Raw genomic sequence first — 25,295 nt, 5'->3', positions numbered from 1 at the left:
TCGACCTACCGAGATCTTTGTCTTCCCAAGTCCTCTTAGCTTCCAACAAAGCGTCATAGACTTCGCGACTTGGTTCGGTACCGCTGAACACGTAATATCTCGCGCGAACTCTCTTGAAGAATTCCAACGATGTGTAATAGGAGTTTCCATGATGAGGTACATAAGTAAGATCCACGTAGACGGGTTGTACTTTATTCTTCGAATCCTTCAGCTTCTTCTCGTTCTTGCCCGGACTCTCGGAGCGTTTCTTGTTCTTCAGATTCTCCGATAGAACCTTTCTCGCTTGTTTCTTCTCTTTTTTCGGTGTTCCGGGTGTACCCTTGTTAGAAATTTCATTGGTCACAGGAGCTGGTGAAGGTAATCTCAATGGCTCACCCCAGTCGTTAATAGCGTCGAAATTTAGTCTCATATTGTTGTCGGAATTCGTGTTTCTGAGGTTAAACTTATGCGGTGGAATGGGAGAAGGAAGCCCCAACGGAGTTCCCCAACCATCTAACGGATCTTTCTTCGTGTCAGATTTCGGATCCTCCTCTTTGCGATCGTCCGACTTACCATCAGAATCTGACGCTTCTCGACGAACGCTACCGTTCGTGTATCTCGCTGAGATAGTTTTACCCTGTGGTTCGGTTTCTTTAGTTTCCTTTTGTTCCATCGACAGAGCTTTCTCAAAGTCAAGTCCAGCCTCGTCGATATATTTCTTCGGATCGGATTTCTCCTTGTAATCACCGGCATACTCTTTCTCCACCATGAAACGTTTGAACGTGTAATCACCTTGATCTGTCAGAGTGGAAGATTCGCCGATCTTCTGCGTGCTGCCACTTGTTGTATCTTTTTCAGACGGTAGCTCGCCATAAATGCTGCTGCTCATCGCGCTGCTCATAAAGTCGCTAGATGTTCTCTCTTTCTCTTTTTCTTGCAAGGAACGTAGAAGGGAGCTATCGGGACCCAAAGATTCCGTCATATCCTTGCTAGGTAAATATTCGTCTACCTTCACGTCCACTTTCTCCGCCAATATCACCGTCTCTCCTTTTTCGTTTGTGGTTTCCGTGACTTCTCGGGTCGTCGTCACTATCTCACCGTCGTCGGACACTGTCTTAGTCGTGGTGATGATCGTTCTGATCACCTCTCCCGATCTGAATCCTTCTGGAGTTCCAGTCAAAGACCTACCTTCGGATCTTCGGTCCGGTGTAGTTCTTCCTGACAGAGAAGAAACGTCGGAAGCGATATCGCGTACTTGAGGAGGCATCGAACGTTTATCCATCGGCGTATGCTTCGTTTCTTCCTTTTCAAATTTCGCTTCAGATTTTCCTTCTGCTCCTTCGACTTTCTTCTCTTCTTTCTTCCTTTCCGTAGACTCTTCGGTCTTCGTAGTTCTAATAGTAGTTTCTTTGATTATGGTACCTTCGTCGCTTAAAAATTCACTCTGCTTACTAGCCTCGGTCGTCATTTTTTCGATAGCCTCTCTGATGTCCTTCTCCGATATCTCACCACCCGTTTCTATGATAGTTGTCGTTCCTTTTTTAACGTCGACGTGCATACCCGACAGAATGTCCGATGTCAGACTCTCTTCGCTCAGCTTCTCGCCTCCTGTAATCACGATTTTCTTCGTTTCTGTTCTCACAGTTTCGACGGTCGATGGGACAGTTTCTTTGCTCACGATTTCTTTTATCGTTTCGAGATCGTCCGTGTCGCCCATCTCACCCTCGGGAACGATAATCTCGCGCTTTATGACTTTCGTAATCACCAGCGGATCATCCTGCTCGATGATCTCCCGTTTTATTACCTTACGAATCGTTTCGGGTTCTTCTTGATCCGACACTTCCCGTGTCACGATTCTTTTAACCACGATCACCTTGCCATCTGGCGAAACTTCCTTTTCTTCTTCGGTTGGCTCTCCTTCCATCTCTTCTTTACCTTTGATAATTCGTTTTTCCAACTCCTCGAACTCGAGCCTGGCCGAGGGTACAGATTCACTCGCGTCTACGTCCGATTCGATTACTTTTCTAATTACTTCCGTTTTACCCGTCACTTGCGCGTCTACTTCGCCGATTTTACTTTCTTTCAGTACAGTAACTATCTGAGGTTTCGCTTCCACGGTGTGCGTAACGGATGATTTCTGGGTTACCGTAGTGGTGATAGTGGTGGAGGTGCCGATACTCGTAGAAACTACATCTTTATCAGGCGAAATATGGTCGATTGGTTTACCGGCAGATTTATCTTCTACTTTCTCTACGGTGGAAGCTGTAGGCTCGGATATCGAATCAGGAGTTCCGTCACGAGTTACGTCTGGCGTTGATTTTCCTGATAACGTCGTTATATGAGTCGTACGTATCTCGGTTACTCCGCCGACGAATGCTTTGTGGAATTGGCTCTCGTAACTTGTCGAATAATCCGTCATCGACGTTTCCATGTGGCCTTCGCGTTGTCCCGAATATTCCACCGTTTTGTAATCGTAAGACATTTTCCCTTCTCCGTGGTCGGGTTCGTATCTGAGCTCCAGAGATTTTTCATAACGGTAGCCATCCTTACCGTAGCTGTCATCTGGCTCGTCGTCGTGATAGTACACCTCCACGTCGATCACGGATTCTCGAGTAAGTTTTCTCTTCAGAATTAATTCCTCCGTTATTTCTAGAATAATGTATCGAGGTAAAGACGATCGGACGATAATGTCTTCTAGAATTTCTTCGGTGATTTTCTTTCCTTGTTTAACGTAGTCTTCTTCGAGAAGTTTCTCAATTTCGATTCTCTTCTCTTCCGAGATCGAAACTTCTTCGTCGATATGTGGCTCAGAACGTACAGGGCTATCTTGAGTAGATTTATCAGAAGCAATCAGTTCGGAACTTACGCTAGAACTTATCGAATGATCCGACTTCTCCATCTTTTGCTCGGGTATATCTAAAACTGAATCTCTGTTGAGTTTCCTCGTCGTAATAATTGTCTCTATGATAGTCATTACTATCAACTCTGAGACAGAATAAGTTCTAATTATTTCTTCTATTACGATCATCGTGATCTTCCTTCCCTTATTTATATATTCTTCTAAAATATACTTTTTAATATTTGCTTCTTTCTCAGGCGTTATTTTCATCGTACTTTCTCGATCGACCTGCGTTTGGTCCATTTCAACACTTTCAGGCAATACTTTATAGCTATCATCGACGAATAGCGACTTATCTTTAGTTACCTCTGTAGTAGAAACGCTTATCTTCGTAAAATCTTCCAGTTTAACTGGCGTCTTTAATGCCCCATCCTTTTCGACTGATTTCCGGATATCAATCTGTTTCTCTTCGACATCTAGCTTTTTACTATCGATTTCTCTTCTTTTATCGCCTTCGTCTAAATCAGCGATGCTGGGAGACTTTGATTTGTCGGACAAATCTTTAGCTTCTCCTGGAACACTCGCTACACTGGGAGATCTGGATTTCTCAATTTCTTTTATACCAACTTCCTTCAAATCAGGTGTCTCGCTAGCAATGCTAGGAGTCTTTGATTTATCCTTAGGTTCTGACAGGACACTTGTTACACTGGGTGATCTGGACTTTCCAATGTCTTTAGCTTCGACTTCCTTTACATCGGAAACGTCGCCAGCGATGCTTGGGGTCTTCGACTTGTCCGATACATCTCTCGAGTCCAACGTTGCACTTGGTATACTTGGAGATCTGGATTTCTCAGTATCTTTTGCTTCAACATCCTGTATATCGGGAACTTCTCCAGCGACACTCGGAGACTTGGATTTGTCCGCTGCTTCCTTTGGTTCGCCTAATACACTTGTTACACTAGGAGATCTGGATTTGTCTTTTACGTCAATATCCTTGAGATCAAGCGTGTCGCCAGCGATACTAGGCGACTTGGATACATCGGATTTACCCGCTACATCCTTAGATTCCACTGAAACACTTGGTATACTCGGAGATCTAGATTTCACGATATCTTCCAATTCAACCTCTTTCACATCAGGTACCTCGCCAGCGATACTGGGTGACTTTGATTTATCCGATACATCCTTAGCTTCCTTTGGAGCACTTGGTATAGTTGGAGATATAGGTTTGTCAATAGATTTCGTTTCAACCTCCTTTAGGTCAGGTGATTCACCAGCAATGCTGGGCGACTTTGATTTATCTGATACATCCTTCAATCCCACTGAAATATCTGTTACACTTGGTGATTTAGATTTGTCCACAGAATCTGCAACATCTTTCAGATCCAATATATCACTAGCAACGCTAGGGGATTTTGATTTATCCGTTAAATCCTTTGCTTCCGCTGGGGCACTTGTTACGCTAGGTGACCTAGATTTATCAGCAACTTTAGCGTCAACATCCTTTAAATCACTTGTTTCGTCAGCAACGCTGGGAGTCTTTGATTTTTCTGATATATCTTTATATTCTAACGGAACACTAGGTGACCTAGATTTATCAGCATCCTTCGTCGGAACATCCTTCAAATCGAGAGCCTCGGCAACAATGCTGGGAGACCTGGATTTATCCTTTGATTCATCTGTGACACTAATCACACTGGGAGACCTAGATTTCCTAATTTCTTTAGCCTCGACATCCTTCAAATCAATAGCTTCGCCAGCAATACTGGGCGATTTCGATTTATCTACTGTTTCTTTTAGTTCCGCTGAAACGCTTGTTACGCTAGGAGATCTAGATTTCTCCATATCTCTCAGATCAGGAACTTCACCAGCAACACTGGGAGATTTCGATTTATCTGACACATCCTTTGATTCCACAGGAATGCTTGCTATACTGGGAGATCTGGATTTCTCAACATCCTTCAAATCGGGAACTTCGCCAGCGACACTGGGAGATTTTGATTTATCTGATACGTCTTTCGATTCCACAGGAATGCTTGGTATACTGGGAGATCTGGATTTCTCAACATCCTTCAAATCGGGAACTTCGCCAGCGACACTGGGAGATTTTGACTTATCTGATACGTCCTTGGATTCCACAGGAATACTTGGTATACTGGGAGATCTGGATTTCTCAACATCCTTCAAATCGGGAACTTCACCAGCGACACTGGGAGATTTTGATTTATCTGATACGTCTTTCGATTCCACAGGAATGCTTGGTATACTAGGAGATCTAGATTTCTCAACATCCTTCAAATCGGGAGCTTCACCAGCGACACTGGGAGATTTTGACTTATCTGATACGTCCTTTGATTCCACAGGAATGCTTGATATACTAGGAGATCTAGATTTCTCAACATCCTTCAAATCGGGAGCTTCACCAGCGACACTGGGAGATTTTGACTTATCTGATACGTCCTTTGATTCCACAGGAATGCTTGGTATACTTGGAGATCTAGATTTCTCAACATCCTTTAAGTCGGGTACTTCACCAGCAACACTGGGAGATTTTGACTTATCTGATACTTCTTTCGATTCAGCGGAAACACTTGGTATACTGGGAGATCTAGATTTTGCAACATCCTTTAAGTCTTGAACTTCTCCAGCAACGCTGGGAGATTTTGACTTATCTGATACGTCCTTTGATTCCACAGGAATGCTTGGTATACTGGGAGATCTAGATTTCTCAACATCCTTTAATTCGGGAATTTCACCAGCAATACTAGGCGTCTTTGACTTATCCAAAACGTCCTTTGCTTCAGCCGGAATACTGGTTATACTGGGAGATCTAGATTTCTCAATATCCTTTAAGTCAGGTACTTCTCCAGCAATGCTGGGTGACTTTGATTTATCCGTGGCTTCTTTCGATTCCGTTGATGCGATTGATATACTTGGAGATCTAGATTTCTGTGTATCTTTTATATCGGCGTCCTTTACATCGGGTATTTCACCAGCGATACTAGGAGACTTTGATTTATCTGATGCGTCTTTCGCTTCAGTTGGAACACTTGTAATGCTAGGAGATCGAGATTTCTCAATATCTTTTGCTTCAACATCTTTCAAATCGAGAACCTCCCCGGCAATACTAGGCGATTTTGATTTATCGGATGTTTCCTTTGTTTCAGTTACAACAGATGCAACACTAGGAGACCTGGATTTTTCAGCACTTTTTGCATCAATTTCATCTAGATCGGGTTTCTCGCCAGCAATGCTAGGTGACTTTGACTTATCAGTTGGTTCTCTCAGCTCGGCTGAAATGCTTGTTACACTAGGAGACCTAGACTTCTCAGCATCTTTTACGCAAACGTCTTTTAATTCTGGAATCTCACCAGCAATGCTGGGTGACTTGGATTTATCCGGTGTTTCTTTCCGCTCAGTAGGTACACTTATCACACTAGGAGACCTAGATTTCTCAATATCTCTTTCGTCAATCTCCTTCAAGTCAAGAGTCTCACTAACAATACTAGGTGACTTTGACTTATCCGAAAGTTCCTTCGGTTCAACTGCAATACTTGCTACGCTGGCAGATCTGGATTTGTCAAAATATTTTTCATCGACTTCCTTCAGATCGGCAATTTCTCCTGCAATGCTTGGTGTCTTGGATTTATCAGCTGGTTCTTTTGGCTCAGTAAGGACACTAGTTACGCTAGGCCTAGGAGACCTAGATTTGTCAACATCCTTTAAGTCAGGTTCTTCACCAACAACGCTGGGAGTCTTTGACTTATCTGATACTTCTTTAAACTCCGCTGAAATACTTGTTATGCTAGGAGACCTAGACTTCTCGATATCCTTTAAATCTGGTGTTTCGCCAGTAATGCTAGGAGTCTTTGACTTATCTTTCAAGTCCGTTGAAATACTTGTCACACTAGGAGATCTGGATTTCTCAATATCTTTTGTTTCCAGTTCTTTTAGATCCAGCGTATCACTGATGATGCTTGGTGTCTTTGATTTATCTGATATATCTTTAGTTTCTACTGGAGCACTTGGTATACTCGGAGATCTAGATTTCTCAGCACCTTTCGCATCAACGTCCTTCAGATCAGGCGTTTCACCAGCGATACTAGGAGACTTGGACTTATCCGATACATCTTTTGCTTCAGCTGGGACGCTTATTACACTAGGAGACCTAGATTTTTCAATTTCTTTAGCTTCAAGATCCTTTAAGTCAGGTGTCTCGCCAGCGATACTAGGAGATTTCGACTTATCCGGTACGTCCTTTGCTTCGGATGGGACACTCGTTACACTGGGAGATCTGGACTTCTCTATTTCTTTAGCTTCAATGTCCTTTAAGTCAAGTGTCTCGCCTGCGATACTAGGAGATTTCGACTTATCCGGTACGTCCTTTGCTTCGGATGGGACACTCGTTACACTGGGAGATCTGGACTTCTCTATTTCTTTAGCTTCAATGTCCTTTAAGTCAAGTGTTTCGCCAGCGATACTAGGAGATTTCGACTTATCCGGTACGTCCTTTGCTTCGGATGGGACACTCGTTACACTGGGAGATCTGGACTTCTCTATTTCTTTAGCTTCAATGTCCTTTAAGTCAAGTGTCTCGCCTGCGATACTAGGAGATTTCGACTTATCCGGCACGTCTTTTGCTTCAGATGGGACACTCGTTACACTGGGAGACCTAGACTTCTCTATTTCCTTAGGTTCAATGTCCTTTAAGTCAAGTGTCTCGCCAGCGATACTAGGAGATTTCGACTTATCTGGTACGTCCTTTGCTTCGGATGGGACACTCGTTACACTGGGAGACCTAGACTTCTCTATTTCCTTAGGTTCAATGTCCTTTAAGTCAAGTGTCTCGCCAGCGATACTAGGAGATTTCGACTTATCCGGTACGTCTTTTGCTTCGGATGGGACACTCGTTACACTGGGAGACCTAGACTTCTCTATTTCCTTAGCTTCAATGTCTTTTAAGTCGGGTGTCTCGCCAGCGATACTAGGAGATTTCGACTTATCCGATACGCCCTTTCCTTCGGATATGATACTCGTTACACTGGGAGATCTAGATTTCTCTATTTCTTTAGCTTCAATCTCTTTTAAGTCAGGTGTCTCGCCAGCGATACTAGGAGATTTCGACTTATCCGACACATCTTTAACTTCAGCTGGGACGCTTGTTACACTGGGAGACCTAGATTTTTCAATTTCTTTAGCTTCAAGATCCTTTAAGTCAGGTGTCTCGCCAACGATACTGGGAGATTTCGACTTATCCGATACGTCTTTTGCTTCGGATAGAACACTCGTTACACTGGGAGATCTGGATTTCTCTATTTCTTTAGCATCAACCTCTTTTAAGTCGGGTGTCTCGCCAGCGATACTAGAAGACTTCGACTTATCTGACACGTCCTTTGCTTCAGTTGAGACACTCGATATACTGGGGGACCTAGATTTCTCCATATCTTTTGTTTCAACTTCTTTTAAGTCAGGAATCTCTCCAGCAATACTAGGTGTCTTTGATTTATCCACCGGTTCCTTTTGTTCAGTCAAGAGACTTGTGACGCTAGCGACACTAGGAGATGTTGACTTCTCAATATCTCTTGCCGCAATATCCTTTATATCGCATACCTCGTCAACAATACTGGACGACTTTGACGCATCTGATGCGTCCTTAGATTCTCCTGAGACACTTGTTATACTGGAAGATGCAGACTTCTCATCTTCTGCCTCTGCATCCTCTAAATCCGAATAACGAGAAAGTGATTTTTTATCAATAGCCTTTAAATCTGGCTTCTCTGCAGGACTAATCGGTGATTTCAAACGATCTGTAATAACCTCACGTTCTTCGGTAGCACTCGTTATACTTAACGCCCTAGCCTTGTCTATTTCCTTTACATCAATCTCTTTCCACTCATGCGGTTCAGTAGGAATACTGGGTCGCTTTGATACATCAAAAGGTGCCTTTGATTCTATCGGTTTTTCACTGGGAATTTCTGCGATGTCTGCTTTCAAAGGTTGTTCAAGAACAGGACTTGTAGTTGGAGTTCTAGGTTCCTCTGGTGTTTTTGTTTTCTTGGATTCTTCAGCCTGACGTTTAGAAACATCTACTTGTTCTTCTATCTTCTTTTCTGCTTCTGCGGTAGTGATCTCAGATTTTTCCAACTTTGTCAAATAGACAATCGTCTTTTCTACCATTTTGTCCTCGCTTACCTCCTGCAAATCCCCTTTATCACTCGGTGCCGGAGAAGGAGATTTTTTGTCTGCTTCTTTCTTTCCTAACGTGTCCTGGTCAGTGATAATTGCTGGCTTAAGGTCTGTGATTGGTTGTATCTTTTCTGCTTTGGTAGGTTCGAAATCAAGTGGTTTCTCTTTTAGTTCTGGACTCTTTTCAGGACTCTTTTCAGGACTCTCTTCAGGACTTTTCTTAGGTGAAATACCGGCACGTTCTTTCTTGTCTTCTTTTTCATCACTTACAGGCATCTCAATTTTCCTATCAACTTGAGCAACTTCTTTAATTACTTCTGTTTTCAAACTTTCCGGCATTCCAATCTTTCTTTCTGGAACTATCGTTTCGAAGGTTGGCTTTAGAGGTTCTATATCTTTCATATCAGAAATCTTCGCCGATTCTTCCGGTGATTTTGCAAAAATAGTTTCCGCCGGAGAAACATCTTCCGATCGAAGCGACTCCGGTGATTTCGATGCAACGATGTCGAGACTTTTCTTGCGAATTTCATCGACTTCAACTTTCTCTTGAATCAGCGTCGGTTTCTCTAAAGCTTCTTTAATCATTTTTCCATCTAATTCTTTTTTCTCAACAACGGTGTCCACTACTTTAGTAGCTGTATCAACAGATGATTCGATTGTTTCAATCTTCTTAGTTTCTAATTCTTTCTTTTCGACTTTTTCACGAACGGCTTTAGCCATATCCTCCAAAATTTCTGTTTGTTGTTGCAAACTGGGAGACTTTGGAATTTCTGATTCTATCAGAGATGGAGAAGTGCTACTGTCCGCTTCTTTTGGTTTAGTAGGTACCGCCTTCTCTAAGCTGTCTTCGAGATCACGTGAGTCACGAGTGTCAATCGGTGACTTATCCAAGCTGTCTTCAGGAGTTACCTTTCCGACATCTTTGATTGATGGTGACTTATCAGAAATGCTGTCTTTTTCTGGAGAACTGATTTCTGAGTGCAAAGAGTCCTTATCTAGAAGCAAAGAATCTTTATCAGATGTTGATTTGACAGATGCATCTTTAAGAGAATCATCAGGTGTAACAGTTTTTTGGAACGCAATAGTACCAGTTGGGGAAATTTCAATTTCTTGTCCGCCATCTTCGCTGCTTGCTGTAACTAACATCCTTCGAACAGCTGCAGCATCATCTTCAGGCGATTTCTCAGGTTTCTTTTCTTCTTTAACTGCAACTGGTATCTCTTTGAGTGGCTCTTCTTTTCGAGCCAACGATAAGTCTTCAAGAACAACTTTCTCAATTTTCTTGTCACCTTCGACCTTTTCTACTTTGGGAGATACTTTCTCATCCTTTTGAGCTAAATCTTCAGGAGCAACCTTCTCCATTTTCTTGTCATCTTCGATCTTTTCTACTTTAGGAGATATTTCTTCGTCTTTCTTAGCCAAGTCTTCAGGAACAACTTTCTCCATTTTCTTGTCATCTTCGATCTTTTCTATTTTGGGAGATGCTTCTTCGTCTTTCTTAGTTAAGTCTTCAGGAGCAACTTTCTCAATTTTCGTGACATCTTCGATCTTTTCTGCTTTGGGAGATATTTTCTCATCTTTTTTGGCTAAATCTTCAGGCCCAACCATCTCCACTTTCTTGTCGTCTTCGATCTTTTCTACTTTGGGAGATATTTTCTCATCCTTTTTAGCTAAGTCTTCTAGAGTCACTTTCTCAATTTTCTTGTCATCTTCGATCTTTTCTACTTTGGGAGATACTTCTTCGTCTTTCTTAGCTAAGTCGTCAGGAGAAACTTTCTCCATTTTCTTTTCATCTTCGATCTTTTCCAGCTTGGGAGATACTACCGCATCTTTTTTAGCTACATCTTCAAGAGTAACTTTCTCAATTTTCGTAACATCTTCGATCTTTTCTGCTTTAGGAGATATTTTCTCATCTTTTTTAGCTAAATCTTCAGGCGCGACCATCTCCACTTTCTTGTCGTCTTCGATCTTCTCTGCTTTGGGAGATATTTTCTTGTCATCTTCGATCTTTTCTACTTTGGGGGATACTTCCTCATCTTCTTTAACTAATTCCTGAATACTCTTCTTACGCTCCACTTCAAGTATTTCCGGTTTCTTTTCAACAAGTTCTTCCTTCGGTACGCGATCAACAACTTCCGATTCCGGAATTTTCTTGGAAACGTCGATGGCTGTCTCCAATTTGTCTCCTCGCTTCTCATCTTTTGTTAATGAAATTTCAGTAGGCTTGATTTCATCGATGATTTCCTTTTGAACAGGTGACTTTGGTTCAGTCACCTTTTCCACTGGTCTCTCTTCTTCTTTCATTTCTATTGGTTTCACTTCTTCTTTCTTTTCCACTGGTTTCACTTCTTCTTTCTTTTCTACTGGCTTCACTTCTTCCTTCTGTTCCATTGGTTTTACTTCTTCTTTCTTTTCCACTGGTTTCACTTCTTCTTTCTTTTCTACTGGTTTCACCTCTTCCTTCTTTTCTATTGGCTTTACTTCTTCTTTCTTTTCCATTGGTTTTATTTCTTCTTTCTTTTCTATTGGTTTCATTTCTTCTTCCTTCTCTACTGCTTTCACTTCTTCCTCCTTTTCTACTGGTTTTACTTCTTCCTTCTTTTCCATTGGTTTTACTTCTTCTTTCTTTTCCACTGGTTTCACTTCTTCTTTCTTTTCTACTGGTTTCACCTCTTCCTTCTTTTCTATTGGCTTTACTTCTTCTTTCTTTTCCACTGGTTTCGCTTCTTCTTCCTTTTCTACTGGTTTCGCCTCTTCTTTCTTTTCCATTGGTTTTACTTCTTCTTTCTTTTCCACTGGTTTCGCTTCTTCTTCCTTTTCTACTGGTTTCACCTCTTCTTTCTTTTCCATTGGTTTTACTTCTTCTTTCTTTTCCACTGGTTTCATTTCTTCTTCCTTTTCTACTGGTTTCACTTCTTCCTCCTTTTCCATTGGTTTTACTCCTTCTTCCTTCTCTACTGGTTTCACTTGTTCCTCCTTTACCATTGGTTTTACTTCTTCTTTCTTTTCCATTGGTTTTACTTCTTCTTTCTTTTCTACTGGTTTCATTTCTTCTTCCTTCTCTACTGGTTTCACTTCTTCTTTCTTTTCCACTGGTTTCACTTCCTCTTCCTTCTCTACCGGTTTCACTTCTTCCTTCTTTTCTATTGGTTTTACTTCTTCTTCCTTTTCTATTGGTTTTACTTCTTCCTTTTCTACTGGTTTCACTTCATCTTCCTTTTCTACTGGTTTAACTTCTTCCTTCTTTTCCATTGGTTTTACTTCTTCTTTCTTTTCTATTGGTTTTACTTCTTCTTCCTTTTCTACTGGTTTTACTTCTTCCTTCTTTTCCATTGGTTTCACTTCTTCTTTCTTCTCTATTGGTTTAACATCTTCCTTCTTTTCCATTGGTTTTACTTCTTCTTTCTTCTCTATTGGTTTTACTTCTTCTTCCTTTTCTACTGGTTTAACTTCTTCCTTCTTTTCCATTGGCTTTACTTCTTCTTTCTTTTCCATTGGTTTTATTTCTTCTTTCTTTTCTATTGGTTTCATTTCTTCTTCCTTCTCTACTGCTTTCACTTCTTCCTCCTTTTCTACTGGTTTTACTTCTTCCTTCTTTTCCATTGGTTTCACTTCTTCTTCCTTCTCTACTGGTTTCACTTCTTCCTTCTTTTCCAATGGTTTTACTTCTTCTTTCTTTTCTATTGGTTTTACTTCTTCTTCCTTTTCTACTGGCTTAATTTCTTCCTTCTTTTCCATTGGTTTTACTTCTTCTTTCTTTTCTATTGGTTTTACTTCTTCCTCTTTTTCTACTGGTTTAACTTCTTCCTTCTTTTCTATTGGCTTAAATTCTTTTTCTTCCAGCTTTTCTAATTCTTTCTGAATAACTTCTTTTTCCAGTACTAGTTCAGCGATTGAACGTTTCCTTCTTTCTTTTTCTATTGTAATCGCATCCACTTGTTCTTCGGGCGATTTAGTCTTCTGCTCCTTCTTCTCTTTAGCTTCGTCTAGATACTTTTCTATGGTATCAAGAGATTCTGGTACTTCGGTCACTTTAACTTCCTTTTCTTTCTCTTTAACTGGTTTTACATCGATAGGTAATTCTGTCTTTCCTACTTTTCCCTTTGTCTCGTGAACGAATTTTTCGTCAGCCTCGATAACGTCACTTATGGTATCTTCCACAGCTTCTTCGGCATATTCCCGCTCGCGTGATTCGTCTGATTTTGGTGAAATAATACGCGATGTATCTTCCAAAGAAGTAACAGTGACATCACGTACTTTATATTCTTGTTCGACAGCCTCAAAGTCGTCGCCAATGTCTTTTTCCTGTCTTTTGTCGATAATTTCTTTTAGAGATACCGGTTTTGTAGGTATTGTGTCCTCGTAGTCACGAACCTCTTTCGGTTTTGTGGAAGATTTTTTAATGATACTTACAAAATCATCTTCTTCTTCTTCTTCAGCTGACAAACAAACGGATTCTTCTTCGACGCCGAGTTCTTCTTTACGTGGTTCAGAAATTTTAGCTTCTTCTTTCGGTGATTTCATCTCTTTTTCCTTCAAAATCTCTTTTTCTACAGGAGATTTTATTTCTGGTTTCGCGACCGATATAACTTCGATTGGTGATAATTTTTCTTCCTTTTTGTCTAATTTCGACGGTGCTTCGATCTTTTCCTCCTTCGTTTCTTCTTTCTTCTCAGCTTCTTCTTTCTTTGCTTTAGTGTCAATTGGTTTCAGTTCGGAATCAAACAAACCATCAGTTTTAACATCGATTAACTTTTTAACGATAATTTCCTGGATAATACGAATTATGATCACTTTCGGCACAGTCTTTTTAATGGAAATTTCTTCGACGATTTCGATAGTTATGCATTTTCCTCTTTTAATGTATTCATTGATAATATACTCTTCAAGCTCCATTTTCAATTTCGGAGTGATAGATTCTTCCAATTTTAAGATATCAACGTTATCGACGACATCTTTCTTTGAAAGACCCTTTCGTATAATAATCTCTTCGATAATATAAATAACACGCTCCTTTGGAACACCTTTAACAATTGTAATGTACTCTATAATCTCAATAGTGATTTTCTTCTTCTTAATCACAAGTTCTTCGATAATCTCTTCCACAATACGATCTACCTTATCGACAATAGCTTTTATTTCAGCGGGTAATTTAATCGAGAGTTCAATTTCTTTACTCAAGTCCACTTTGCTTTCCTGCATTTTATCTGTAACAAATTTCGGTGAGGTTGGTGTTGAACCAGGAGAAACCATTACAATCTCCGCTTTGGCGGGAGAAATCTTTTGCTCGAAACCTATTACAGGCTCTTCTATAGCTGTTTGAACTTTCTCCTCTTTTTCGATCGGTGATTTCACAGTTTCTTTCACACAAACGTCTTCCACCCCAGCTTCCAGTACGTCCACCTTCAGAGACAAATCTTTAACTTCGGGAGCAATCTCTTTGACATCTTTCATCATTTCTTCGCAAATTTCCTTAACGTCACGCTCATCTTTCTCTTCTTTCGGAGATATAATTGGCTCTGTTTCTTTGACAATTTGGACACAAGGTTCTTCCTTTGTTTCTGCAACGAGTTCTTCAGCTTCCTCCTGGTACAGAGAAATTTCTTCGGTAATTCCAACTTTCGTGGGTATCATAGAAACCTTAGTTTCCGCGACAGCTTTAGGCGGCGACACAGCTTCCGCCACAGGTTTAGGCGGCGACACAGCTTCCGCCACAGGTTTAGGCGGCGACACAGCTTCCGCCACAGGTTTAGGCGGCGACACAGCTTCCGTCACAGGTTTAGGTGGCGACACAGCTTCCGCCACAGGTTTAGGTGGCGACACAGCTTCCGTCACAGGTTTAGGTGGCGACACAGCTTCCGCCACAGGTTTAGGTGGCGACACAGTTTCTCCCTTTTTGATTGGTTCCTTGAACAACAACTTGTCCGAGAAGACATCGTCGTCTTTCAGAACCTCGGCAACCTTACGCACGATTTCAGTAACATCTCTAACTTTGTCCTCGATGTCGATACCAGCTGTTCCAGCAAGAACCTCTCCAACGTCTAGAACAGCTTCTTTAACGTCTTTCGTAGGTATTTCTTCTTCCAAATGTTCAGCTTTTGGTATTTCGAATTTCACCTTTTCAGGTTCTTTGCTTTCGGGAGATGTGCCTTCGATATGTGGCTTAATCGCTTCCAGCTTTTCCACCACACCTTCCAGAGTGTCCTTAACGACATCCTTCGTTAATGGTACCTCTCGTGTCAAATCAGCTGTTTCACCGGCAATCTTCTCTTCCAACGATTCCAAAGAATCCCTCAAGCTGTCCTTTACTGTTTTAAATTTCTTCGAAGCTTCTTCCAACAGTGCTTTTATTTCTTCTGCTTCTTCTTCGACTTCTTCTGCAAGCTGTTCTTCCTTCTTAGCTTTGATCTCGATCTCCGGTGACTTTTCCGTCTTTTCTGCGACCTCGACATCTTTCGACGGAACTTCGCTTGGTTTCGCTATTTCTTTTTTCAATTCAATTTTTTCTTCCTCAATGGGTTTCGATACCACCGACACTGGAGATTTGCTTTCTTCTTTCACAGCCTCTTCCTCAGTAGGTTTAATTTCTTTCTCTTTAATTTCGAGTTCTGTTACGTCACGTTCTGTTACGGTCACACCCTCGAGTTTTTCCTTAGCCATCGCGATGGTTTCTTCCGTGATCGAGGCAGCCCTCTCTTGTATCTTCGGTTCCACTTCAGGAACTACTTCCTGGACTTTCTCACTAGGTTTACCAACTTTCAGGAATATTTTCTCGACATCGACTTCTTCTAGCACGGTCTTCTCTTGTACCTTCGCCTCTTTCGGAGAACTGGACTTCGACGAAGACTTTTCATCGACGTCCTTCTCCTGTTCCTTCTTTGATTTCTTGGTTAATTTATCGATGCCCTTTTCAAACTTATCAGCAACCTTGCCGAAGAAGCTGAAAACTCCTTTTTGTTCCTTAACAGGTGGCGTAGGTGGTTCCTTGACTTCTTGCGTTGGTACCGGTGCCGATACTTGTGGCTGAGGCTCTGGTTCTTGCTGTGATTGTGGCGGTTGTACCAATGCTGGTTTCTCCTCTTTGTCCTTCTCGAAGTCTTCCATTCTGTACAATTTAGGATCTACCTCTTCGTGGACTGGCAAATCAGCAACTTCGTCTGGTGTTTTTACAATGTCGCGTTGAAGACACTGTACAGCTTGACGGACATCAAACACTTGAACGTCTGGTTTTGTAGTTACTGTTGGAGGTACGGTTCGCGAAGCAACGACCTCTTCTTTAACTTTCTGTACCACATCCTTCTCTTTCACTTCCTCGATAATGTGTTTCTCGTCGATATCTTCTTTGATTTCGTCCAGAGGTATACGCTCATCTTCTGGAAGTGTCGGCGCTGTGGTTGTAGCACCAGATTCCAAAGTTGAAATTCGTTCTTGCGATTCTTCTAATTTTTCTGGTATTTGTTCCTTTTGGTCAGCTTCGGGTTTCAAATCAGTGTCAGTGGTTTTCTTCTCGGAAGAGTCTAACTTATCAGGGCTCAAACTCGAAGGTTCCTTGGTAATGTCCTCGCTATCCTTCTTACCGGAATCGTCTTTCTCTTCTGGTTTTTGTTGGATTATCTCTGCTGCGGGAGCAACTATTTCTTTAGCCTCTTCTTCCAATTGCTCCCTACGATCTGGTGACAAATCAATTGGCTCTGCCTTCTCTTCTTCGCCTTTCAATATCGTCTCCTTCTCTTCCAATGGTTTTTCACGCTTCTCCACGCTCTCGTCCTTCTCTTTCTCCTCCACTTCTTCCTCGGCACCTTTTTCCTTCACCTGCTCCATATCCTTTAGCATCTTCACCTTCTCAGATTCAGCCTCGTCCAAAATATGCTTTTGTTCACCTTCGCCGCTCTGAGTAGAGTCTTCTATATAATCTTCCTCTTTCTCAACGATCAAATACTCATCGATAAGTTCTCTCTTAAGTGCATCTTCCATGTCAGCTTCGATTATGTCATCGTCTGTGATATCTTCTTCTTTCTTGTCAGTAAGTTCCGCTGTGATTTCATCATCTCCTTCTGAACGATCATCTTTTCGTGTTTCTTCGATAAGATCTGCTTTTTTAAGCACTGCTTCGATCTCCTCGACTACTTCTCTTTCCTCCTTTAGATCAGCCAGCACTTTGCTTTCGATAGAATCCAAAGAAATATCTTCCGATTGTTCCATTAGACTCTTCTCTGCGAGTCTAACTCCTGTTTCGGCTTCGATTCCAGATGGCGTGGATACAGTCGAAGAATCGGCAGTACCTTTGTCGCTCTTCGCTTTGCGAACGACACCGTCTTTGTCAGATTTAACAGAGGTTGTTGGGGTGCTACGAGTCGACTTCGCTGGACTACCAGATACTCGAACTTTACTCGGACTAACTGGTTTTGGTCGGCGGCTAAGCGGTTTTCTGTCCATTGGTTTCGGTTTGGCTGGTACTTTGACCATGCCAGTGGTTATAGCCGATTCGATGTTCTTCTGTTCAAGTACTTTTCTATTATTTGCATCCTTAGTGCTTTTCGCTGGTGGTGCAGCTGCTGTCTTCTGGGCTTTTGCTTTGGTCACGCTCACTTTCGATATCTCCGTCTTTGTGGCAACTCCGTTTATAGTTTTCTTAGGGGTCGTTGGTGAAGATTTTACTATCATTCCAGCGTCCTTCTTTTCTACGGGAGACTGTTTCGCTTTTTTATCAGTTACCTTCGCCTTTGTTTCAATCTTTCCAGGTTTAACGCCCTTTGGTTCTTTCGATTCTTTCCTTTTGGCTACTTCTTTCGGTTTTGATTCCTTCGCCGGTGGAGTTATCTTTTCCGTTTCTTTCGGAGGCTCGATCTTCTTCTGGACATCCTCTTCGCGTTTCTCTAATTTCTCTTCTATCTTTTCTGGCTTCTCCTTCCCAACATCCTTCTTTACAATCTCCTTCTTCGCTTCCTTCGCTTCTTTTTCTATCTTTTTACTCTCCTTCTCCACCTCTATCTTCTTGTTCTCCACTATTTTCTTAGGCTTCGTTTCAGCTTTAACAGGTTTCGTAGGAATAATTGACGTTGCTTGCGTCTTTGGAGGTAATTCATCTGTAGCTTTCATTTTTATTTCAGGCGATTCTTTTTTCTCTTTCTTCGCCTCTGTGCCTAACTTCTTCGAAGCTTCTTTTTCACTGATCAGGCCCAATTTCTGTTTCGTGGGCTTGTCTCGCAGGGTAGCTAAAGACGCGGACGGCGAGAGGCTCTTTGCGGAACAAACAGGATGCTTTAGGAACTCCAGGTGTTTCAATCGTTCGAAACCTTCGAAGATCTTCTGTTGAGGCGTACTTCCGGGAAACAATATTCTCGTAATGGTGTCTTCGGGGTTTGCTGGTTGCCAGACTAATAAAGCGCATATGGAGACCAAATTCTGGATCGGGAAGGTTAAATTGTTCGAGTCTTTCTTGTGACCACCGGCAAAAAGTTTCGAATCGGCGGCGTGCCATCTCGCCAGAAATTCTTTAACTTCGCGACTATCCTTGCTGGGGCTTAACACGTACATGTCCAACGTGCCGTGACCTACTTTATGATAGAGATTGATCGGGTCTGGGTCTCTGTAGCACGGATGCGCTCGCAGACTGATGTGACGCAGATTGACAACCATCTCTTGGCCAATATCGGTGAGATTTAGTATCAGAGGATCGATATCTTTGTCCCCGTCCGGTGAATTGGATTGTCTTCTCTCCTGTTACGCGAGAGAACGCAACATCGACAGTTTTAATAAACGTACATTAATCAAACCCGATTAGCATATTGCGTATATACGACTCGAGTAAGAAAGTTTAGAATCGACAATTTTTATAAATTAACGATACTTACGATTAGGTTGCAGAAGAAATGTCCGATTTGAGGATAGACGTGCATTTCTTTCTTCTTGCGGAGCACACTGGACATGCCTCCAACATTACTATTATTTATTCTAGTAACTAAGACCGCATCGAGGCGATCCAAGTGTCTGGTAAAGTCCCAAAAACAGGCCTTTCTGGCGAAACCACCGTCCACCAACATGTTAAAACCATTTATGCCGAAGAGCGCGGCATCACCTTGACCGCCAGGGAAGACATACAATGTTGGGTGACTAAATCTTATGTTGCCTACGACATCGGATGGCTCCATAAGCTGGTCCAGTGTCTGAGCGACCAGATATTGTCCAATGTAATTCGTGAAACTCGCGATGGCTGGTAATCCAGCGGTGAGAACGTCATCGGGATTTACTCTTACTCGGCAAGGTCTGTATCATGGCAAATATAACACACATAGATGAATTATTTAAGCGTCGCAGACTCTTTATAATATCGAGATACAATCTACGTGGATATTGAAACGTTGTTCGAAATAAATAGGATACAAACCTAGTGCAAGCTTCTTTGGAAAGTCTATTTGTTGTCCAATCGCCGACACTCGCGCAATGAATGTCTACCGTGACACTGTTTTCATACGCACGAAGAACTCTTTGCACTTCGTGTTCACTGAACGCATCCAGGAAATCGGCAAGGCTAAAGGTTCCATCCTGGACGCGTGGCATTTGAACGTGATCGTTAGTTTCAGTGGAAACAGAAATGTTCGGACTATACTAGATGAGCTTAGTAATAGTTTTGCATGTTAAGTTTCTATGTTATGTTTCGCAACGTATTATGCTTATGTAGAATTGGCACGTACTTGCAGTATCCAGGAACCATTTCCACTGAAGGTATAGCCACCGTGTATAATGTGTCGGTGTTTTGTAAAGCTTGCGAGAAGGTTACGGATACATTGTAACAGTGTATTCGTTTGCGGGTGAATCAGAACTTCGGTAACGAGGTTCTCGGTAGCGTATTGGATCAGTCGTTCGCCTGAAAATTCATTTCTCTCAGCGAACGAAACGTATTACAACGATCTATAGTACGTTCTTGGGATTCGGAATGATAGCGAACGATTTAGATTCAACGATAATATTTATCTTATAATCGCGCGTTTTAATTAATACCATTTCTTGCTTCTTCCCCTTCCGGAGCTTGCGCCACCAACGCCAGTAATTCTTTTTCTAAATCTACGTGACAGCTATCCTTATCCCACGACAAGAAACCTGAAATGCAAAATTAGAAAATATTAGTCGAAAGGAAGATTACGTAAGGCTCGTGGATATGTTCCGTTTCAATTAGAAAAGTCGAAAAGTCTCTTTTATCAGGACTTAAGATCCGAAAGGTAAATGATCGAAATAGCAAGTTATAACGTCGTACACAACTACCTAAGAGTCTGCACTAGGTTGGCTTCGTAAAGTGAGGATGATTCAGGGCTGAATAACGTAAGGTGAAGGTTAAGAAATCGAGAATTGTCTTCTACTCGAACGTCGACTCGTCAATTCTATTAACGAGATGAAAGTCTGCATCATATAAAATCAGAATTTAGTAGAGCCTATAACTAAACGTATAACTACTTTCCGAGCGAAGAGACGCTCGACGGTAAACGTTAATTACGAGTAATTTATCAAATATATTTTCAGTTGAGCGCATTCCCGCATTCCCACATTCTTCGCGGCTCTTTCAAGAAAATATACAACAGATAAAAGATCTCGTCCGACGTAAATTATTGTAGAAATAATTGCAAAGGGTGGACAATTGGTCATAAAGTTATACGTGTAAAGTTGATGAAACAAGTAAGATCAAAGGAATTAGACGTCGAACGAACAATCGACGTAAAGAGAAAGTAAAAAGAAAAGAAACGAATATGTCGATAGCACGAATGAAACAGGAGTTTCTATGACGTCACGAATACCGCACCCCGTCACGTGGTTCGGCGGTAGCCGGCGATCGATCGCACATCCTGCACCCACTCTCTATTGCCGTCTCTGTTACTGTTATTTTATCTTTTCTACGTGAAATCCACTTGCAGCAGCCAGCCGCTTAAAAAACAAGCATACGCGATTACATAAATAATAACAAACGAGCGTACGGTAGAATAAATCTTTGTCACAAATAAACTACAGTTTAACAATGACATTGTTCTTTAATTATATACAGATGGATATATTAACGTTATAATCGTAATATATCGGCTAGTTTTTACTTGTCAAGCTTGCGACGAAAATCTTACGAACAAATTGAATGTTACGTTTATTTCGTAGCAGTAACGAATCGAGAGAGATAGAGAAATAAATCATAGCGAGCAGGTCATTTTTATTACAAAGTAGAATAAGCAACGTGACAGACCAAATACCATAACTCCAAAGGATCGATGGTACAATGGTACCACCGTATCTCGATACCGAGAGATTTTAAACTTTCAGCACGTAAAATCTCACTCGTTCGATAAACATTTATGAATAAACAAAAGTAATCATAGTGAACATGACCGACCAGTGCTTGTTTTATTGCGGGAATAAATTTATTCCGATAAATGGGATTATAAATACGAACAATGGTTTGTTCGATGAAAATTTAGAAGAATAACTTTCGGTCGAATAAAATTTGAATATGGACGTGAATGGGCAAATCGAGTATATGCTAAAAGAAGGGAAAGAGTTTGAATAATCGTTGATAATCCACGAAGAATAAATCAATGGAAAATAGGTTTCATATTTTAAGAAAGTATAATTAAAATGAATTTCCAAATCCAATTATATATGCGATAACCGTATATAACTATAATTCCTTCGAATCGCTTAACTTGTCAAGTTGAACCACAGAACCAGCAAATTCTCTATGTCAAATTGATCGGAAGCCCTGACGATGATACAAGAGAAGCCGTGCGTCGGGGGTCGTGCCTTTTAATGCGTGACGAACCCTCTACATTTTCTTTACGATATACATACATCTATATATATATATATATATATATATGTGCTAGTAATTAGTACTAAATAGATTAATACGTGTATATTAATCTATTTAGTACTAATTACTAATATCTGTGTGATAATATATTTAGTACAATTTAATTATTATCGAACGTACGATCGAAAATCGTTTACAATATGCAAATATTACAAATGCGATAAAGCAAATAAAATTGTAGAAGATAGAACGCATTGAATTCAGCCATTGAATTCCAGCAATCGCGAGATTTTTCTATGAATTTAGAAAAATAAATGCCGATAAAATAGGAGTGGAATGGCTTGAATATTTAGTAACAGTAGCGTTTCTTTCTCTGGAGAAAATCGTCTGATGCACCTCGCGTTGATAGGTCGTAGACATGTTCTACTTAAAAACAGTATCAGTGAAAGATACAGTTAAATATAGACAGAATCATGGCTTTCTTCGTTCGAGCATTTACCCCTCTCGCAGTATCTCTCAGAATCTTAAACATTCGCCGCTATCTCGTTTCTCGATTTCTATTTAATTCCCTTCCATTTTTCCTCCTTTCTCGTGTATTTCTTTTTTCTTTTTCTATTTTGATAAGTTTTCTTCCTTTTCTCGTCTCTTCCTGCCTGACGACGGACGCTAAGAATGTTAGGAGTTGCCTCAACTATGTTTAGACGTGGTTTTCCGTTATCCTTCGTGCAACTTACCGTTCTCGAAATTCGTACGTCTCCGACATGAACGCGAATTCGATGTCACGAGAAACGTCTGTATAATTATTCGTTAATAACATTTACGTCGTTAAAGAGCGTCGAAATGTCGAAATATTATTTTCGCGATACATCGTATGCAGTAAGACAGAATGGATCTTCACGAAGAATATAACGTAGAAGCTTTTGTCGTCTAACAGGGTCAAAAAGTTTCTTCGAAAAGTGCTGACATCATTCTTGATTGATCTCGCGAGGCGAATAAAATATCGAACGAGGTCGATAGAGAGCTGTTGTTGTAACCTGTTTCAATCGTAAGTGTCATTTATCGTCGCTTCTTTGATTAAATACGACTATAAACGTTTAGCCATTCGATCGAGTTTAGCGCAAATAATACAAAACGTGTCTAGATGGAATAATAATATTTGTTACATACCATCGTGTTATTATACTTGAGACGAAATAAACAAATTACGTATGTATGTAATAAATCTTGGCGTAGTTCGATAAATTTAACAGCAGCCTATGTGCAAACTTACCGATTAACTAGTAACCAATATTTGAACATACACGAACTTGATGGAATAGCACAGAGATCGACTTAGCCCGTCCGCGGCTATTTATATTTTTAAGAGAAGGGCGAAGACCTGCTCCAAGGATTTGTTAAAGATGAGACCGAAATTTATTTCTCGCGTTTCGATATTGTCCGATAACGCTTAACGAACAACTAAATACTTATCGAAGACCATCGATGAGTATCCTTTCGCTTGGATAAAGAACATTCCATATACGATAATAATATTCAAACGTATTTGTACTTTCGGATATCGTTGGACCGCAGCAGCGTATGCGCTTTTAGCGAAGAAATTTTAGTTAGAATCGTTATAGCGATACGCGTGTTGTGTGCGTAAGGTAATCGTTGCGACGAATAAAGTTTTATAAAAAAAAAAAAGCATAGATAGGATATATGAGATAATACATAGTATTGCAGTTATAATATTGTGTATAATGTGACAGAAATATGCGATAAGAGAAAGTAATAGAAGGTAGAGAATTATATATAGAAGTCTGAAAATAAAAATCTCTTTATGCAGTTGCATCGTTGCATATCGTTAGCGTCCTCGTTGACGATAAGAAGCACTCGAAACGGAACAAAGGAACGAAGGGAAAAGAAGGAGAAAGTACGAGCATGCGAAAAAATATTTTTATATTATAACTGGACGAATATCGATGCTAAGTATGCTATTTGGTGTAAGGGTCAGGTTCAAGAACGAGGTAATCGAGAAACAGAGTTTCACGACTCGGAAAGCACGATGCACCAGAGAGCAAATCACTAGCGAATGCCGTGATAAAATTAGACACACTATATTCAGTTGCGCGTACGACGAAATTGTAAGAGTCTTCTGAAAAAGTTTTCTGGAAATTGGCTAAATAGCATCTTGCTTCGACGTTTGCATCGACTGTCGAAAATATTCTTGAGAAATCAATGCTTCGATTCCTTTCGATGTTCGATAGATCTTTTATTACGCTGTCGACAATACGCGCTGTGTTACGCGAAATCGAATACTCTCTCTTCCGAATAACTCGACGTTAGAGTGTCGGTTTAATTGTTTGGAGAAACCATGAATATTTCGCTAAAATAAAAATTGTCGCCACGGTGAAAACAGTAAAAGATCACGCGCCTACAGACGCCTGAATGTCTGGCCGAACCACATCTGGCTCAAGAATCATAGCGGTGCGAGTCAGTTCGCTGTTATGCTTCATAAAATAGCGTTCTACGTTTATTATCATAAGAAATTCATTATATTCTTAGAAAGTAACGGATGAAGTTGTACCTAAATTAACTATGAAACTAGATGGATGACACACGCTGGCTATAAAAAGTCTATGCACGTTCCCTTATTTTCCGATTGTTATATTTGATACTGAATGCTTCTCGGATAGTACCTTTCTAATAATATGAAAATATTATTGAATTACACAAAGTTTTGATATACCTGGTACTAATTATTAATATGCAAATGCTATAATAAATAGCACGGTATATAGCAAATACATTTTCTAACCGCCGTATAAAAATTGAAATATGTTATTAATTTGAGATTCTAGAAACTCGATTCACACCACTTTGATTTTCAGTTCACCATATGTGAGTACAGGTGCATGTACGTGCTTCGTTCCTCGTAATTGGATAAACAGCGTAATGCGGTTGGAAAAGCACGTATGCAAATTTCGCCATTTGATTGAACGGAACCCTCTATGCGCAAGTTCTTCCGGATATTACAAGCATCGAATAACTCCAACTTTCGCGATGCTCCCCACGTCCTCAATCATGATTCATACCGACAAGTATGCCTTCCTATCTTACGTATGTGTGGTTACTCGTACAATATCTGTAAATATACGCGCGTACATGTATTTGTATATGCATTATCACATTAATCTTTTACGAGCATATTACCATGTATTAACTCACGCAAATGTTCACGTACGACGATTCGCATACTCCATAAAAAATTATCAGTTTCTAAAGCAGATACACGATTCATAAATCAAGATATCACGCGAATATTCTATTAATACTGTTTTTCAAGTATTCATATCTTTTTCTATATAAGTTTTTATAACAAATCATCGTATTTGCTGAGTATTAATATAGTCACGTTCTTCTCTATGTACTTTCGGCAAAATTTAATTTAAAACTCGACTACGTTATCAGTATGTCAAGTTTATTCTCGTTTTTTTATTCGTAACTCCGGTCATGTATATCGAG

General features: G+C 40.6%; 1 protein-coding gene across 50 annotated transcripts in view; it reads right to left on the bottom strand.

The window, feature by feature from the left end:
* LOC126873960 (microtubule-associated protein futsch) overlaps nt 1-25,295 on the bottom strand; it is a 34,717-nt gene that overhangs the window by 5,133 nt on the left and 4,289 nt on the right. The window contains exons 4-12 of one of the 50 annotated variants that reach the window (XM_050635389.1): nt 20,006-20,104; nt 19,699-19,871; nt 19,392-19,549; nt 18,859-19,270; nt 12,188-18,724; nt 11,999-12,109; nt 11,594-11,836; nt 7,491-11,458; nt 10-7,364 (exon numbers count right to left, since the gene is read on the bottom strand). In XM_050635389.1, the coding sequence (XP_050491346.1) occupies nt 10-7,364; nt 7,491-11,458; nt 11,594-11,836; nt 11,999-12,109; nt 12,188-18,724; nt 18,859-19,270; nt 19,392-19,549; nt 19,699-19,871; nt 20,006-20,104 (19,056 nt within the window). Of the gene's footprint in view, nt 1-9; nt 7,365-7,447; nt 11,459-11,593; nt 18,725-18,858; nt 19,271-19,391; nt 19,550-19,698; nt 19,872-20,005; nt 20,105-25,295 lie in introns of all 50 variants that reach the window. The other 49 variants (XM_050635405.1, XM_050635395.1, XM_050635407.1 and 46 more) reach the window with 49 other exon arrangements.

The sequence above is a fragment of the Bombus huntii genome, chromosome 15 (genome assembly GCF_024542735.1).
Source record: "Bombus huntii isolate Logan2020A chromosome 15, iyBomHunt1.1, whole genome shotgun sequence".
Lineage (NCBI taxonomy): Eukaryota > Metazoa > Arthropoda > Insecta > Hymenoptera > Apidae > Bombus > Bombus huntii.
Note: the sequence above shows the minus strand (reverse complement) of the source record. Positions and strands in the feature narration are given on the sequence as shown.